This window comes from Coturnix japonica, chromosome 3 (assembly GCF_054131305.1).
Source record: "Coturnix japonica strain WE chromosome 3, WE-NBRP24, whole genome shotgun sequence".
In the NCBI taxonomy this organism is placed as follows: domain Eukaryota; kingdom Metazoa; phylum Chordata; class Aves; order Galliformes; family Phasianidae; genus Coturnix; species Coturnix japonica.
The window spans coordinates 48,497,607-48,515,987 of record NC_140665.1 but is presented as its reverse complement, the minus strand read 5'-3'; the positions used below and the strand labels follow the sequence as shown (position 1 = coordinate 48,515,987).

Below are 18,381 nucleotides of genomic sequence, written 5' to 3'. Positions count from 1 at the left end.
ATAAAAACTTAAGACTGCCAGTGCTGTATTTGAATGGCAGAGTTGGGAAAGAGAAACTTATGCAGGGTTTGTGGAAAAAGAAGTACATGCATTCTAGGGAGAATCGAGTTAAGCTACAATGTTCTGTTCTACCAGCCCCTTCTAAAGATTTTCCAGTAAAGCTGTATAACCTTTCTACCAGACCTAGCAGCTGGGAGAGTGGGCTCTCTTGGAAGGATGCGTACAAGCAGCCTTGAGAAACTTTGTTTCTTTTCATCCTTGCACCTGTGATTCATACTTTGGCCCCATATATTTTAGCTTGGAATATGCTTCATTAATGAGCATCATTCACAGTGGCCTTAGGGGGGAAAGTTCTAATTCTCTAATTGTCAAAAGTATCAGCTTCACTCATAGCTGCCAACAACCACAGTGGTGCTCACAGCTTGTAAGATGAAGCACGTCCTATTTTCAGTAATATTCTCAAGAAGTAATATTAAGAATTTTTCCTCCGAAGTGAACAAAAAATAATCTTACAAGAAATGTCTTACAGATTTTCTTTGGTCCTTGCAGACAAGCATATCATCGTCTGAGGCTGTACTATCCCTACCACAGTTAAAATCACCATAAAATTAATTGGTAAGAGGGGAGAAGACATTAATCAGGACTGGTCAAGCATTAGCACAACGATTTCATGGCTACTGTGTGACTTTTCATTGAATTATACTGATTGAGCATAAATGCTTCACAAGGTCAATTAGTGTTATAGAGTCTCTGCTCACTGCTGTTTCTCTTACTCTCATTTATATACCTCACATACTCTGTCAGCAGGGTTTGGTGTTTTGGTTCATTGCAGTTTGGTATAGGTTGTGGCTTGGTGCGGGGTATTTTTGTTGCTTTTTTATATTATTCTTTTTTTGAAGTGATAGAAAGGAAAATTTAAGTAGGCTTTTAAAACACCTCAGGCACAGGAAGATTCCTTTGGAAGTTTACAGCAACACACGTCCTCTGACTTGTTTCCAGATTCCAGTACCCTTGTGAAGGACACTGGCCACACCTACGTGGAGGTCACTAACCCTTTGAATTCATTATCTAAGGGAAAGCACACACTCAAGAAAGCCTGCTGCTGGAACAGATTAGTCTTATAGCTTTCAAAAATGAGAAGTTAACAGCTCAGTGCTGTCTGATGCATTTTTTTTTTCATGAAGTAAACTGAATGCACTAGACAGCAGAAGAAACGCAGTTACAGAAGATTTTGAGAATGAACAACCAGCCAAAAACGTTTTTACATCTTTCACTTTCTGAAAAACGAAAGCCTTTGGAGGTTTCAATCACTTTCCTTTTATATCAGAAGACATTTCTCTCCAGAATAAAGGCAGGCCTAGCATCCGGCCTGTTTTGTGAGTTTGTCATTCTGCAGACTTCTCTGTCATCCCTAGTCTGGGCAACACTTTGTAACCAAGCAATGTAAGTGGCTAGAAAGTAAGTCTTAATAGTCCTAAAGATTGCTGAAAAAGACCAGTATGGTATATGTACTTCTCTAAAGTAAGACCAAAAAAAAGCACAGCTCAGTTTTAATTTACTTTACTTTACAGATTATTTTGTGGGATTTTCACCATACATTTCTGGGCAAGGCTACTGCTCAGCTTTGGGCAATAGAAGCTGAATATTAAATTCAGTCATCACAACTTACTTTTTGGTCCTTCTTTCTTTTTACAACCTCAGTGCCAGCTATTCTTGATGGACACCACTGAAATTCTGACAGCCTATTTTGTCTGGCTGTGTTTCTTGCACACCTTTTAATTACAACACTAAAAACTGCTAAAGGGAAACAGGTAAGGATAAATTACCCCTTTCAGTCAGAAATTCAATTTCAGTGTGATTTACATTAACAAAGTTAGCCTGTTCTGGTAATGCAAGTTGGTATCAAACAAACTTACGTAGAAATCAGAATTGCAGTTGGAAGAGGGCTTGATATTCAGATTAAGAGTTCCTGTCAGGACCACATGGCTCCTAAGAGGCAACCCACGTGACCTGGTGCCCAATCTATCAACAGAAATCATGGGGTGTTAAGTCTTTGCTCTCTTTTGCTCAATTTTTCTCCTTGGCTATATGTGAATAATCTCCAGTGCCTTAGGTATTCAATGGCAATACTAGTTACAAAGCAACTCATGCAGAAGGGATCTGGGCCAAAGAATCTGCAGCAACCAGATCCCAAGGACCAGAAGTTCCCATCAAGCTGGACACTAGACACTAAAGTCATCTGATCTGATGCATATCAAAGTCAAATGCAAAACAGAAGTCATTTCTATCACAGAAGGTTAAATCCTGACCACGCAGAAAATAAAGATGGGGTATAAAGCATTACAAAGAGCAAAGAGAGGAGCTCTGATGCCCAACTCACTAAAAGGAATCTCTTGACAAGTAACATTAAAGCACAAAATGCAGATTTTCCCAGACTATAATGCTATGAAAATATCATCATTCTCTCTCCGCAGGTCTTTATCCTGGTGTTGTTAATCTTTAATACAGAAGGCTCATATCTACCATCTACATAACATGTTCACTGCCTTCTTATTTTTTCTTATTTCCCCAGCCATTCCTCGATCACAGCTTTTCTACTTGCCACCCTTCTCCCAAAACTCCAAATCATTTGTCAGAAGTCAAATAAATAGTTAAAACATTGCTGCAGATATTTCCAAATTTTAATGGAGAACCGTATTAAAACCATCCCACTCAGCCCTCTCTCTGACAGAGGCAAGAAATAGCTATTCACTGGAGCACACACAACCAACTACCCACCTCCCCCCCCCCCCCCCCCCCACCTCAAGATATTCAAAAAACCCAAATCTTTTCCAGTGCAGCGCTGATATGGACTCACCTACAGAGCATGCTAATAACCAGCTGCTATTTCTGAGATCCCAGCAGCCCAGTCTTTTGTCTCAGCCTGCTCACGAGCACCCCGGCCCCGGACTCACCATAGAAAACATCCTGTGCAGGGAGCCGTACGCTGCTGCTGCCTGCTGCTGGGTTTTGCGAGCCAATGCTAAACTCTTAGCTCTGGTTTTACTCCTCCTGAAGGCGGGCATTGTGACTTATCAGTACAAACTTTGCCAAAGGAAAGGCCCCTGGAAAGAAAGGCAGGGATGCCGTGGCCTCCCACAAGCACACCTCTCTGCATTCAGCTGCAGCCTGCCAGCACGCACAGACACAGCACAGAAGTTTTCCTTTTGTGCTGATTAACAAAAACAGGAGACACTGTCAGTGTCCCAGTTTAACTGGGCTGAACAGTACACGAGGCGGCCGGGCCTTCCATTATTGCTACAAAAGTAGTGTAAACCTGCCAGAGGAGAGGGATTTTTTATAAATAGCCTGATGTAACAAATGCTGGGCAAAGTGCAGTCCTGCCAAGGGAATGTGGGTTTTATCTCCCAGAAAGGTACCTGTCTCTGTGCCCACTAAATTCACTGCATAAACAAAACATCAGGTGCCAGGGAAAAATTAGCCAAATACCTAAAAATATCTGGAGGGTGCTGACAGCTCTGAAAGTCAGCATGAATTATCAATGGCACTGATGCACTGTCAAGGATATATACGCTGCTAAATGATGCGGCATACAAATGCACTTACAATGATAAAACAAAAAACAAATAGGCAGCTCCACAGAAGATTTGTTCAAATAACTGTGCTTGTCCTTTGAACTTTCTTGCCATAATCACATCAATAAAGGAAATTTAAACTGTGCTCAATAATAAATTTGAAAGTAGAATTACCCATGTTGATACATCTACACAGAAACAATGAGGTCCACAAACAAACTATTCTAAACACAATATAAGCTTAAATAAAACATGATAGAATATTACACCCTGGAGGTGAAGAGTTACAAGACTGACAAGAAATTCATTAACAAAAGGAGAAGAAGATCAGTGGCAATTTAAAAAAAAACACAGCAAGTCCCATATTCCTCCCATTACAGCACTGTTAGGGCACACTGATGATGCGATGGAAGGCCTCTTTCAGCACTGCCCTTGCCACCACCTCTTTGCATTCTGGCAAACCTTTTTCTTTTGCCCCAGTGATACACTAATCTCAAGTGCACATCTCCTTGCTATGAGTGTGTTACTTCGCAGGTTTCAAGGATGTTCTCCTCCCTACAAACAAGGGAATAACACAGCCCTGTCCTTTAATTACTGCAATTAAACTTACATCCATCTCTTTCCAAATCGTTAGCGCAACTTGACAGCTCAGCATTTGTCAAACCATAAAGCTCAGCTGCTGTGCACACCCTATCACAAGAACAAGAATGCCGTCTCCCTGAAAAAACAAGCAGCTGACAGAGCACTGAATGTACTGAAAGAGTAGGAACTGTTTGTTTAACTCATGTTTTTTTTTAAGGACCGGGCTATTTGGAGAGAGATATCAAATTTAGTGGGCGAGAAGACTGTGTAGCAGAAAACTGAAGAAATGATCTCAATAGAGTGAGATTTTCCAGGATGCACAGCCTAGCTTAAAGAAGTCCAATTACATGGACCACTGTGTAGTGTGCACAAGGTTGCTTTTCTTATCCACCATTAGTGGCTGCTTCTGCAGTAGTCCATAGAGACTAGGAATCTACAGACCATATCCAAATAGATAACAGCATCACTAGATTTTGGAAATTAAATATGAAAAATACAACCTCAGAGTTCAGGTCACCAGGTCTACCTTTATCAAGAGCAGAGCTACACTGTACAGACAGACATTGTTTCTCCTTTTATTTTTAAAAGCCAGCATGAGCTGTAGCAACTTCAAGCACTGTTTTTGTAACAGGTATGTGTTAAAAACACAGCACATCTACTGGGACAGGAAAAAAATGGCTGCTGAACTTCAGGTCCAAGCAATACCACCAATCTCAATGAAAAACAATGACAGGACTTTTTACTTCCATATTAGGAATTCATTCTTCCCCAGATTTGCTAATTAAGCCTGAGTTATTAGCTAGCCATATGCCCACTAAAAGATGTTACCAATTAACAGTTGGTTATTTTCAACGGGTATTCATTAAGAAAAAACACAATGTTTTAGTAATACTTCCAACCCCTACTGAGGAACTGGGATCAACCTAAAAAGTAAAAAAAACCCACATACTAAAACAAATCAAATGAATGAAAGCACTGTCTTTAGCATTTTTTCTCGTGAAATATGCAACAAGCGTTCAAGCCCTCCTCAACAATATGCCTACATGCAAAATAATCAATCACCTTGAAACACTTTTAAGATGACTGGAAAAATGACGCAGTCTCGTTGTTTGTTCCTGTGTGCTTTGAGTAACACTCTTTCCCTTCAGAGACATCTGTTTTTCATCTTTCCATTTCAGAGGCACCAGGCTTGATAGTTACCATAACAGTAACATCCTTTACGATACAGGCTTCCCTCTATTGTCCCAGTGCCTGTAGGTGTGTTTATCTGCAGGGAGTTTGCTTCCCATCCTGCTTTTGCCCTCAGTCCATGAAGGGAAAGGTTAATTCAGCTGGTCTCCAGTTTTCTGCAGGGATCTATACTCTGCTCTTCACTTTTTATACATGTAGGTGGGTGATTCGTCATTCTTATCATGCTACTAGCATGTTTTAACATCTCTTTAAAAGATATTTCGAAAGCATAGTTGACCAAATTGAAGACATTTTCTTTAATTTATAACTGCAAACAGTTAATGCTCCAAGTGTTTAAAATGAATTGTTATTTAATTTTTAATTTCAATCATCTTAAGTACCAGTTTGAACATTTTCACTCAAAGTGTTTTGTGCTGAATACAAAAACTTTTTTCAAGTGCTGAATTAGAAACTATGGCAACCAATATGACACTATCTTTGCAGTTGCTTTCATCTTTCACAATAAATTTCTGCAGAGTGCTTTCTTTAGAGTCAGAGAGGGCAACCCCAACCCTTTTAGGCATGTTGAACCTTAGATGTTAAGAGGTGCAATAATCCCACTGAAAAGACAGGGTAGACCCTTGAACTCTACAGCAGCAGTAGACAGCAACTGATAAAAACAGATGCAAACCTATCGTCAGTTTCCTAACTCAACTGATCCTATAATTTCATAATTCTCCCCCCCCTCCCTCCCTTTCAGTTTATCTTTGATTTTGCACAGTTTCCTGCAGGCAGTGGATGTTTTTTTTCCATTTTTGGCATTTCAGATCTACCTTTGGCCCTATACATTCCTGATAGAAGAAAATAGGAATCAAAGCCTAATCAAAATGTACGTGTGTACCCAGGATGCAGCTGTTGTCTGAAATTCTGTATTGCAACTTTGTGTGACTTTGAAGTGATTTTGTATCCTGCGGTTCAATGTTAGACACATCACATACCCTGTTATGCACTAAAATTGTGCTTAAATGCTTCTGAATCACACAGAATGTATGTTACTATCATAATAGCATGTTACTATCAGTTCCGTAATGGAACAGGATTCTCATCTTAGAAGGAAAAAAAAAAAAAAAAAAAAAAAAAAGAGAGAAAACATAAATAATCCATATCAGGGAGTTTTCCCAGCTCCCTGAGTCTGTCAGAAGAATGATTAGGTATCTCAACCTTTGATTTCAAAGTGAAATGCTGTCATCATGTCCTGTACTGCAGGCAACTGGGCTGGGGTTGCCTTTGGAGGCCAGGGGTGAATGATGCTAATGCAGATTCCTGTCCTTCATCAGTGAAGTCAAAAGCATCTCCAGAGGCACTGCTAACCATATCTTGCAGCAATGAACCAGTACTGTTCTCACACAATTGTCTTCAGATGCAGGTAAGCCTGATGGATTTTTCCCAGCAGACCACAAAGACAATCTGCTTTATAACTCATCTCTCACCAGCTATTTTCAATTGCAAGCATCAACATAATTTCTTTTCCTGATGAAAGCCATCTGCATGTTTTACACTGACAGCTGTCACAGTACTTGTGAGAGGATGTTTCCTTTGGTCTGAGGAAAAACAACAACCACCATCTCTTCTGCAGGCCCCGAAATGCAATAGCACAGAGCAATATAATAGCACAGAGCACAGCAACACAAGTTTACACCTCTACATGCAAAAACTGCACAATGTCCTTTTGTTTTTATTTCTAGTATGTATGTATGCAGGTCTCCATCTGGAGCTTGCACTAGTGTCTGGGTTACAGGCTCGCTCTAGACATGATGCCTTTCATACTTAAAGCTTTATGGTCTCAAGGCTCCTTGCTACATTAGCCAAGACTTGCATTCAAATTATGGGACATCCAAAAAATCGACATATTGCTGTTGATTTAAATAGTTTGATGTAAAGAACTATAGAATAAACAAAACAGAGTGAAAATCCAGGGCCAAGGTTAGGAGCACACAGTCACTGGTATGTTTACAATAAGTCTTCTGCAACCTAGTACATCAGGTTTGGTGCTTTTCCTAAAGGATGGAGTAGAATATTGAAATCTAAAGTAATTAGTGAAGGTCTTACAGACTTTTAACAGGCTGATTTCATTCATGTTACTCTCTAATACCACTCTGAAAAGGGTCCTCAATGACAGCAGGGTTTCAGCTCCACATTTCTGGAGCCAGCCGCTCTGCTTGGGCTGCCTGCAAGCCAAGCTGTCTACAAGGGAAGTGCAATAATTAACAAAGCTCTCTATGGGCTTCTGCCTCCTTTCAGTGTGGAACTGTCCCCTCCGGGCAAAAATGAATGAAGAAAAAACTGCTAAGCAACTTGCTGTTCTCCCACGCTAGCTCTCAGTCTCCCTCAATGCATCTCACAACTGGAAGGAAAATGACACTTGGATTGAAGAGGAGCACACGTGATTTTGAAAGGAGTACTACATTCACCATTGTTAAATTCCTTTCACACAAAGAACATAAAAAGGGATGTTAATTGCAGACTACTCCCCAGGCTTTTGGGTTTCATCAACTGCTGAAGTTCTCATGATTGAATTAGGGGAAAAACCTTAATGTCCTATGGATGTTGAGCAGACCTTCAGGCAGACAGTTCTCTTGCAATTAACAACATGCTGTGCAAGTGGGAACTGCCTGGGCACAGCAAAATAGAGGTAGTAAGAAGCTACCATCGTGAACATCATTTACCTGTAATTGCCTCCATGCATAAAATAAGTTTGGGGCCACATGGGACTGCCAGTAGTTTTTAACTCTTCTTGTTTTACTTCTCTCAGAGGGACCTATGTCATGCTTCTGGTCATTAAGCTCAACTCAACAACTGGTGTTTCCTTGATTAGTAATAGCATTTGCCTTCCAAGATTTTTACACTCTTTGCTTAATGAAATTGCTCTTCACACATACTTTCCCTTTTCTTTTTTTCTTTTCTTTTCTTTTCTTTTCTTTTCTTTTCTTTTCTTTTCTTTTCTTTTCTTTTCTTTTCTTTTCTTTTCTTTCCTTTCTTTTCTCTTCTTTTCTCTTTTTTTTTTTTTTTTAATTTATCTCAGTTTTATTACAATATTAATGCTTCTTTGGGTATACTTTGGAGGTAGGAATTGCTACCCGACTAGCAAGAAGGGTTGCCACTTACACTAAACTTAGAGAAATATGGCTCTGAAAATCACCAGAGACACAGTGAACATACTACACACCACCTAAATGCTATCAGAACACAATTTCTACTCAGTTTTGATGTTTTATGTAAAGTATTATTGGAAATCTTCCTTCTGACTCCTCCACTCAAAAATCAAATTAGCAGTTTGACTTCAATGGGGAAAAATAAACAATTCTTGAGATCTGCCCATTAAGACAATCATCCACTGCTTACAAACACATTCATACTGATGTGTATCATCTAAGAGAGTGAATGGTTTGCATTGCTAGATCAAAATAAATGAACCACCAAAACTGAATATATAGGATTACATTCACTGACAGTTCCTACAGAAGGCTGTTTGGTGTGGTTTGAGTAAGAGTATCTTCAACTATCCCACTGCACACATGGGGTAGTTGGCTTCCAGGTAATAAACTAAAGAAAAATGTCGTTTCTGGCATCCACTTGATTTCTTCTGGAAAATGAAATACCATTCAAATCATTCATAAACATTGAACAACTGTGTTAATTTTCTGCAAAGATGGGACATTGTGAGTAATGATTACTAACTGCTTCAGTCTCCATTATTCCATGGTAGCTGTTGTTGTTGTTGCCCTCTTTCTCCCCCTAAAATGAATTCATCCTCTTTTCATTAACAACTGAGAATAGAAGCAGACTATCAATGGGATACACATTCTTACTCTCAGTTTCGAACGTAACCACCATATATAGCACTTGAACATTTTTGCTGTTTTCTGCATATGAAGCTAATGGTTTTATTGTTGCCTCTAATGAAGGGTTTTTCCACATCAGCTTCAGACAGCTTAAAGAGAAAACAATTTTTGTTCAACTTATGAAGATCACCAATCTAGTACATGGCTACACTGCATACTCAAGAGGCCAAAACAATATATGCTGTAATCTCTTAAAAATACTTAATGATTTTTATTACAGGAACAGCTGTGTGAAATCACCTAATAAAAAACACAAGGATTTCCATTTCGAAACTATGACACACATGTTTTGCTTTTGTTGAAAGCACTGTTCTGGGAAGCTTGTTGTGATAGGTGTTGTCTTCTGACTCCTAGATTCTCAGTCTCCAATTTACACCACTCAGGCACCATATAACAGTCCAGATGCTCAAACTTTATGGGCAAGTTTGCAAATCAGCAGCGTGAGTTGAAGCGGCAAGAATTTAATGCCAGCCCAAGAACAGACTGAGTGCAAAGAAGCCAAAATCAGATTTCCCACCTGATATTCATGATGTTCATGGAAACATCAGCTTCTTTCTCACTATACCTGCTGAAGCTCCTCTCTGGATAATGGAGGACTCTTCAAAACTTGCATTGCAATAAAGAGAAAATACAAGCTTCAAAAGCATCAGAAGATTATTTGTCATTATATAAAATATTGAAGCTTCCAAAAGCAGATTATGAAATACACAAGTAGTTGCAATACATTTTTTCTAATTTTGTTTTGCAAAGCAAAGCCAATTTCTGTAAGAGTCTCCATACTCAACTTACTCCTAGAATCTTTTCCTTCATTATTTGTAAGCAATATAGCACCACATCAAAAATGCTACAAAGTCAAACCTTTTGGGCATTGTACAGGAAGTAAATTCTTGTTAGCATGCAAAGTTTCTCATTATAGTAGATTCCGTTTCTGCATCTGCAATGTTAATTTTTGAAGATGCCAGCATAAAGTCATTCTGCATTCATTGTCTATTTTTCACATGATTACAAAGTATCAACACCAGCTCTTTTTACTTGGTTTTAGTGCATTAAGCTATCCATGTTCCTTAAAAGTACAACTCTTTATATACATGAGAATATAAAGTCACTTCATATATTTGCACAACACTTACACCAAGTTTTTCTCATGATCTTCAAAATATTTGAAATGAAAACATATCTTCTCCCTCACATGCATTTATAAGAAAATTCTTCTTTCCTTTTGTTAAAATTTAACTGGAAGTGGCAAATAGTTGTCTCTTACAACACACAAAATATTTAAAGCAGCTGAAAATCAGAGCACAACTGTCTTATAAGGGACTCCTAGAAGAGGAGTTACATACATTGTAAAATTTCACCTTTTAGCTACGCTTATCTTTCATAAGGGGACATTTTTAAAATCATGGGAAATACAAAGTGTGTAGAAGATGCTTAAACTTCATCTAGAAGAAACTGTGGGCTAAAAAAAAAAAGCCTTACAAAGCAATACAATCAGAAATCACAAGTAACTGAAGGAAAAGTTGCATTCATGCTCCCAGGTACACAGATAGTTTGATTCTTGGCAACTGTCAACATACCAGGATTGAACTGAGCACCAGAAGCACAGACAAATAGTTCTCAAAATGATTAAACACAACTAAAACTAACTACACTGACAGGCACATTGAATCCCTGCATTTTCTGAGGTCCTCCATTCTTCTGTCAACAGGACACCTACGTATTCCAGAACCAACAATTGCAGGGACAATGTGCCACTGCCATATAAGCAGTATTTTAACACAGTCTGAAAATGTACTGCAGCAGAGTGTGTTAGAATTGTCACGTATTTCCTTGGTAAATGAAACAGAAAATAAACTGAAAGGAAGTTTACAACTAAGGTATAAACAGGGTATCCTAGAGAATACAGAGCTGGCAAAACTAATGAGCATCTAGAATGGATAGTACTTGACATTCATGTCTCTTCAATAGTATTTTCTAACTGGAGGAACAGTTTTCATTTCTGGAATCAAATTATCCTCTATTGTCTTCCTAATTCATTTGTTAACTCACAGATGAAAGACAAACATTGAGCTATTCTAAATTCATTCATTTCTTGGACTAAGAAAAAAATAAATGAGTGAAAGAATGAATGAGCTCATATTTGAATGTAGTACACATGCAACAAAAGACACCCTTCTTTGAAATTACTAGGGAAATGCCTTCCTGTATGTTTAGTTAAGATAACATTTAACCTTAGCCTGGTATAAGATTAATTTAGATTAAGAGAAGATTTAGAGAATAATAGCAAAAAAAAAAAAAAAAGACAAAAACATTCCGAGTAAAAACATTAAAATCCAGAAATCACACATGCAAGCATTTAGGATTGTTTTTTATTTACTTACATATAATGGGACAGAAATCAACCAAACTTCAAAGGAGTCTGCTCCCTTAGAGCCACGTAATTACATCTACAGTTGTTGTCAGCTAGGAAATGAGCACGTCTGGCTGTTCCTCCCCTGAAATAATCCTAAGCAGCCTGCTGTTCCAGGCTGTGCTCAGAACCTCTCAGCACCACCAACGTCCTCCCCACAAAGCTGTGGCTTCCCCCATACTTTGCGTAATACCAAGGTGTCTACACTACTGCTCTCCCACTGCCATGGATCAAGTTAGCACAAGCAGGAAACAGAAGGCAAAAGGAATGGGGGAAAAAAACAACAAAACAAATCCAGATGCTGTGCTTTTTGAGGTCACACAATTTCCTCAAACTAGCTTTTATTAGCAATAGCTATTGTTCATCCAGTGAGCAGTCCCAAATCACAGCTATAAAAACAGAAATCACTTTAATACTTTTTTCTAGCCAATCACTGAGGCACGTACAGTATATACTGCTTCCTAAATTTACTGCAAGGGTTTTAATTCTCCATTTAGTGGAGAAATCAGAAGGGTCAGACAAAAGCTCTGACAGTAATAGGTGCTCTCCAACAGAAAGGCGGCAGTCAATTACAAACCATTTGCAGAAATTGGAGAGCTGTCACAGACTCGTTTACAGCTGCAGTTCAAGACAGGCTGCCTTTGATTTGCCAAGCTGTTCCTCACCGCCTTGCGCCTAGAAAACTAGGACAACTTCAAATAGTTTTTAATGAAATGACACTAGCAGACCTGCACGCCAGCCCAAGGAGTGAACTGCAGTATAGTCTGGGCAGTTACTCCAACAAATTGTGCACAAGCCATTAATACTGACAGATGTGACAGCTTTTCGACTGGAGAGAGGACAGCGAACAGACCTATCTGTTTTCCCCTTTCTAACTACAACCATAGTACATCATTCAGAGCTTCAGAGAAAATTTAGCATGTTCAGAGTAAAAACTACTCTGAAAGAATTGTTCTCTGCGTATTTAAATCCTGCTGAATGCTCCCTAGTTTCCCATGATTTCCTGTACTTGACACAGTCAGGGGTGACTGACAAACAAAGCCTTTGTTTTTCTGCTAAAGCAAAGCTGAAGCTGCAGAGCTTCCTCCCCTCCAGCAAGATAGGTGCTCAGCTCCCCATGCCTGCGTGTCACGCTGGGGGTAGAATGTACCCCAGGCAAGCAGGGCACCTTGCAGCACTAGGGATGCAGGGGTGACCTGGCCAAGCACCAGCCAGCTCACACAGCCGGTACTGCATAGGTTTCACCTCTGATGGGTTCTCACAAAGGTGGAAGGTGTTTTGACACTGACTATAACACACTGCAGATGCCCTAGAACAGGACAGTAGAGAAATCTGCACTGTCACTGCCAAATGGGAGAAAAATCCCCTTAGGATTTATTCTTCATGCTTGCAAAGACGTTTTGGAAGCATAATCACAGTGGAACAGAAGATAGAGATTATCTCCATGGGAATCCCCTGTGAAAAAAGAGATGGGCTAAAGGCCCCAAATCACCAGGCTTCTCCTTATTCTCACAGAAAACTGCATAAAGTCATCTATACTTGACTGAAGGAGACTACAAAAGGACTGCAAACATAAAAGATAATCAGTTCCTCTGGGTAGGGTATGGCTAGAGGCAAAATACATCTTCATTTTGGTGTTCTGAGATTTTACATTTTGCTTTATCTCCAGCTTTCTACCTTTCCTCTCTTAGCTCTGCCTGCCTATCTACATATTCTGTAAAACTAGTAATAAATTCCTGAACCATATAAACTTATTTTCTGTTATGTAATTGTGTAACGTATTATCACACATTTGATTAGAGGTACAACCAACTCAACAACAGAAGTAACAAAAACACTTCTGCTGTCAGCAGAATGGCAATGCCTAGTAAAGTCCACAGACATGAAAGCTACCCATGCTAGCAGATGGGGGGTTCAAAACAATATGCACTTGGGCTGGACACAGACTGCACTTTGACTGACATGGAGGAAAAAGGGCAAAAAATTGTTCTCTGAAGATCAATGCATTCAAAGACAAACACTAACTGTGGGGGTTCCTACATCACCCTCCAAAGCTGTAATTGAGAAAAGGCATGACCATCCATTATTTCAGCTGAAGTTAAATAATAATTGGAGATGCATAAAGGTTCTTCAAATAAAACAGCAGGAAACACAAAAATCCCCAGAACTGCAAGTCTCAAAGTTTGCAGTACAGTCTGAAATTATTCATGTTATGTAAGTGTTGCTTTAGCCAATGCAATCTTAACAAGTTCTAATAATATCAGCAAAAAAAAAAAAAAAAAAGCTGCATTAGTTTCATTGCTCTGTGGAGAACTGGGTTCAAGCAACACAGAAAAAGGCATTTGACAAGTCTCTGTCTCTATGTCATTTGCTCCTATCACAATGCTTTTGGAGACGCAGCACCTATTCCTGAGATGCTGACCTGCCAGCATGACCTCAAGATAGTAAAACACTAAATACAGCTAATTCCAAATTAGTGCCATATATTAATTTCTTTTTGCCCCCACAAAACACAGTGTTAATAATAAGACAACACTACCTTTACATTTACAAGGATTCTTAGTTATGCTCTTACCCTGAAAGGTGGATCAGTCTTCTCCCTGTGTGGTACTTGGTCCAGAGTGCCATCAGTACTGCTCCTTTTCAAGCTGGATGTGACATCAGGCACATTATTAAAATCTGCATTTGAGAGAAAACAAATAATTTAGAGGGTTACAGGAGAGGAACAGAAAAAGTTTTTGCTTTTATCTGCAGATACTTTTAGTGCCTAGCAGAATTTTTGTAGGGCGAGAAAAGGAACACAAGATTTGCCACTCACCTCCCAGCCATACGGAAAATAACAGAACAGGACAAAGTAAAGAGAAGCTACGCCTAAAAATTCTGCTTTCAAAACAATGAGCTGGACATGTAAGAACCATCTGAAGCAATGTGCATCTCTGATATAGAAAAACAAGCCTCACATTCTTGCTAGCAGCATACCTTCTAAAGTAGCATTATTTATAATCAGCACACTGTGCTAAGACACCCAATGAGGACATTCTCAGCAGTTCTCCTTGGATGAACATGCTATTTGACACAACTTAGTCCTGAATCCTTTAAAGGTTTAAAAAGAGAATTTCGCCTGTTAATTGCAGTTAACCAATGTTAATAAATCTGTATTCCAAGTGCAGGGCATCTGGCAAAACACAAAAACATAGTAGGGAACGACCCACTCTACTTACTGAGAGGCTGTACCTCGCTTATATGAAAACTCAAGATCTATTACACAGTGCTGAACATTCATATGAAAATAGTCATTTTCTCTTTGCATTTCCTCAAGTGGCTGCTTAAAATGTGTAGAGATATTTTATTTTTATATAAGAAGAACTACTATAAGTCAAGCAAATTCCTCTGAACTAGAAATAATGCAATTCTGTCTCCACCTGGGTGTTTAAATCCTGAAGCAGGATGTTTTCTGCTGTTTTTACTTTTAATATAAGGCAGCTGTTGCATCCTCTGCATCTTCTGATTTTGATGGAGAGCTACCAACCAGACTTCCTTTCCTCAGACAGCTCAGCAACGTCTTTGCTTTCTGGCTTCAAATTAGTTGAGAACAGGGACTTGCTGCTAGCCTGTACCCACCAAATAGTTTCTGTTAGCATGGATTTATAAACTGAAACAGAGAGGGAGGTGGAAATTTTAGACCTGAAATAGCACCACCTTGAGGTACCTACCTCAAGTTTAATTGTCAAGGTTGACACTTTCTACTCAGATGCCAAAGACTTGACTACTCTGTCATTCTCTAACCACTTAGGACCAGTATCCCCATCACTTTTCTCCTCTCAGTCTTTCGTATCTTTTGCTTCTGGAGTCAGATGTAGCTTCTGATATCTCAGATCCCCTAAGCCACCTTTGCAGAAACAACACATTTTACACAGCTTCACCAGTCACACATCTTCTTTAAGAACTTAACATGGAGCTTATCTTGTCTACTTATTTTATTATGCTTTTACCCTTCTTCCTCCACCATGCATGAATTATTTGCCTCTGTCTTCTGGAATTCTGAAGTCATATTGAGCCTCCCTTTTGTATATGGGTCTATGTGAATGACCACTGACTTCAATCACTGTCAGCTCCTGGGTTCACAAAAAGTAAGCCAACTCCTAAAACATTAACTGACACTATTTGCCATTTGGACTCTTTTTACTTGTCTTCTTTCAGTGCAGTTTTTCCCCAATACCTTCACACAGCATGCACCAGATATTGTCTGTTTTTTTTCATTAAAGAGCTACCTGATGTCAAACTCCATACCACTGGGAAACTAATATCCTTTCCTCGATTAACAAAGTAACCATACTGGCTTAGGTTGGAAAAGACCTTAAAGATCATCATGTTCCAACACCTCTGCCATGAGCAGGCTGCCCAGGGCTTCATTCAGCCTGGCCTTGAGTACCTCCACAGGAGGCATCCACAACTTCTCTGGGCAGTCTGTACCAGTCCCTCACCACCCTCCGAGTAAAAAATTTCTTCCTAAAACCTAACTTAAATCTCCTCTCTTTTAGTTTAAAGCCATTCTCCCTTGTCCTAATGCTACCAGACCATGGCAGTCTCCTTTCCACTTATAAGTTCTCTTTAGGCACAGGAAGGTCACAATGAGATCTCTCTGAAGCCTTCTCTTCTCCAAGCTTAGCAAGCTTAACTCCCTCAGCCTTTCTTCATGGGACAGGTTCTCCAGCCCTCTGATCATCTTCATGGCCTCCTCTGGATCTGCTCCAACAGCTCTGCATCCTTTCTATGCTGGGGGCCTCAGACCTGGACACAGTACTCCAGATGGGGCCCCATGAGTACAGAATAGAGGAGGATATTCATCTCCCTCAGCCTGCTGGCCACAGCAAATTAGTCCTTTACAAAACAGGAAATAAGTGAAACTAACATACGTAAGCAATGAAGCAAAAGCATAAATGTAAAAAGATGACAATAAGACAAAACAATCAGTAGATACCATGAACAGAACAAATCATAATAACAGCCAAAGCAGGCAGACAAAATATTGTATCTATCTTTTCTTCCCTTCACTCTTATTTTTTTTTCTTCTTGTAGTCTCCAGGACTGTCAGAGGTAGATCTATATTGTCTTGACCATTTTCTATAGCATTTACTATTGGCACAAAAACTGATAATAGTTAAGAGTAAGCAATATTAAATGTCATTTTAAATAGTAAACTAAAAATGTACATGGAAAGGATCCAAAGAAAAAAGGACATCCTACTGTACACTGTATGCCAAACTATCATGGAGATGGAAGGAAGGAAGCATGGCTTGTTGATCAGTTTAGCATCCATATCCTGTCTCCCTTTTCTCCTATTACTATGGAAGCAGACTTCCTCTGGATTCGTTCATACACATCATTGAACAATTTCCAAAGAGCAGAGAAGCATTAACACCAGCTGCATAGCTAAAAAAAATAGTCAAAGGGTAAAGAAAAATATACACTGCCTTAAAGAATGTGAAACCTCAAGTGCAAAACCTAAGAACACAAGCAGAATACTGGAATTCTCCCTATTTGTTTTACTAAATGAAACAGGAATAACAAGGCAACCCATAAAACCATGTTTTCTTTGAACTTTTACATATGGATTTAGCTGTGCCGCAACATTCATATAGCAAAGATGTTCAAAAACTGTAATGTAAAACTGTTACCTCGTAGGCTGTGGAAGTTACTGTCCTTTCAGGATAGCAACATAACCACAGAGAGTGTGTACAGAATTCAGATCAACATTATAGCCACATACATATACTTTCAGTATATAACATTCTGGATCTTCGCTGAAAATTAATACAGTAAAGTATACAAGTAAATATATATTCTTAAAGATTATCTAAACAATAAAAGGTCAAAACACCACTTCTTGGCAATGATGCTTTCTTCTTAACCACCTGTATGTTACTTACTACAATTACATTACCAACTAGTTAGAAAAGAAAAGAAAAAAAAATGACTGCTTTGCTGGAACTATATTGCCTAGGAGATGTCCAGAACACTAATGGGGAGTATCCTATTATTAGTTCTGCTTATACAATACCAATACAGTAGTATATTAGATTTTTCCTATTGATACATTTGTAATAAACCTTTCTGGAAGAAGAAAGTAACCGATAATGTTGAGTTAAATGAAACTTGGTTTCAACAGTTAAACATAACTTTGCTGAATGAACATCCCTCTGACCTATTTACACATGCAGACACTCACGTACAGTGAGTATAAATGCATATCCCTTCCATCTAAGAAGGACAGAAACCTCAGAAGCAGACAGCTGCTTCCTATTTAGCAAACAAACAGGATAATCTCCAAATACAGGTCAGCTTGCTGTGAGTATGCTAAGTAGCAACCTCAGATAAATGATAATATCCTCAGAAAAGCACAGGAACAAAATGCCACTGCGTGAAGAGGTTAACTACAATATATAACATGTTCAACATGCCTTATACTTGCTTTCTAGTGATGAGTTAAGCATTAAGAACCCAATGACCACCTTCAACTATCAGTATCACCAAAGAAGAAAGTGCAGTGGTTTGGAAATCAGGGTTTGGACCAATAAATGCAAACATTCTAATTGAACTTCCTCTCCACTGCCATTACTTCTGCAATATTGCATCTCGCTGACAGGTAGATACGTGACTCTGAATCACTGAAGACAAATAGCAAAGAGAAAGAAATAATAAAGTAACCACTAAAAAATGAAAAAAAATATATACTTCCTAAGTC

General features: G+C 39.0%; 1 protein-coding gene across 4 annotated transcripts in view; it reads right to left on the bottom strand.

Moving 5' to 3' along the window:
* TIAM2 (TIAM Rac1 associated GEF 2) overlaps positions 1-18,381 on the bottom strand; it is a 163,208-nt gene that overhangs the window by 16,591 nt on the left and 128,236 nt on the right. For all 4 annotated transcript variants that reach the window (XM_085541531.1, XM_085541529.1, XM_085541532.1 and 1 more), the window contains one exon: positions 14,212-14,315. In XM_085541531.1, the coding sequence (XP_085397657.1) occupies positions 14,212-14,315 (104 nt within the window). The remainder of the gene's footprint in view (positions 1-14,211; positions 14,316-18,381) is intronic.